This window comes from Protobothrops mucrosquamatus, unplaced genomic scaffold, assembly GCF_001527695.2.
Source record: "Protobothrops mucrosquamatus isolate PMUCROS unplaced genomic scaffold, P.Mucros_1.0 scaffold10817, whole genome shotgun sequence".
Classification (NCBI taxonomy): domain Eukaryota; kingdom Metazoa; phylum Chordata; class Lepidosauria; order Squamata; family Viperidae; genus Protobothrops; species Protobothrops mucrosquamatus.
The window spans coordinates 1-1,133 of NW_015396601.1; the positions used below are offsets into that span (position 1 = coordinate 1).

General features: G+C 33.3%; 1 protein-coding gene across 1 annotated transcript in view; it reads right to left on the reverse strand.

Moving 5' to 3' along the window:
* Positions 1-282: 282 nt before the first annotated feature.
* LOC107301227 (FAST kinase domain-containing protein 2, mitochondrial) overlaps positions 283-1,133 on the reverse strand; it is a 9,548-nt gene continuing 8,697 nt past the window's right edge. Inside the window, exons 3-4 of the mRNA XM_015830481.1 lie at positions 587-701; positions 283-398 (exon numbers count right to left, since the gene is read on the reverse strand). Coding sequence (XP_015685967.1) covers positions 312-398; positions 587-701 — 202 coding nt within the window. The 3' untranslated portion in view covers positions 283-311. The remainder of the gene's footprint in view (positions 399-586; positions 702-1,133) is intronic.

Consider the following 1,133-nt stretch of genomic DNA (forward strand, 5'->3'; position numbering starts at 1 on the left):
GTATGCAAGCCAATAAATTATTATGCAATCAAGTTCTTACTGAAAATGAAAACAATCAATTGTTTATTGCTACCCAATATTTAGCATTCACTGGGTATGGTAAATATATTTGTAGTTACATATGTATGTTCTTCATTTTCATATGAATTTGAGAGACAGGAATATTAAGGAATCTTATTCAGAGTTTTTTTCTTAAACTACAAAATAGTGAAATTACTATCATTAAATATTCAAAATCCAAAATTCAATGAACTCAGTTAGATTTGCTCCCAGAGACTCATTTCAGCCATCTTGAATACTTTATTCAGGTGCTAAATGTTTTCTGCCAAAAATATTTGTCTTTTGAAAAACAAAACTGCCTCTTCTTTCTCCAGCTTTTGGAATTCTTTATAAGAAACCTTGACAACAACAACAACAACAAAAAGAAGAGAAAATAATTAACTGTAAATTAGCACAAATCTTACATCAAAATCATAATGAAAATGGGGGGGGGGGAGATTGGAGCTTGTGAGGACATTCTATCATTAGGGAAGGACAAGTTCCAATATTATTCTCCCTTAATAATTTCAATAACATGTTTTCTTACCAATATAACTTGGTATCCCAGTTGATTTAAATGTCTTATCTTCATTGCTAACCTGCCCTTTGGGTGTCGTGAGGGATTATAGAAAGCAGTTGAAGGTGGGCACAGCACTGCTATCCTGTAACCAAGAACAAGAGAAATGTCTACAATAATAACAGAATTAATTATAGCAGTCTGCAGAATCTTGTAAATATCAATATAGCAAAATAAGGATGAAAACTCCAAAGGCTCTCCACTTGGATAACTGTAATCAAAGCCTGTCCTACATGCATATGTACTTTATCTGATTTATGCAAATATGTGTTTCAGTTAAACACATTTTCATCTCTTTCTGTGGAGTACCATTCCCTTTTACACTGTGGTCATTCAAAGGCTGATACAGCCTTCAGGTTAATGCCTATAGCCCTGCTATAAACCCATTGCCTTTAGAATGACAATTTAAAAAGATAAAGAGAAATCATTCCAATGAATTATTATGTGTACACATAAAATACACCTCTATTTTCCAGAGATCATACAGCAGGTAGAGAGGGTACCTGCTGAATCCCAG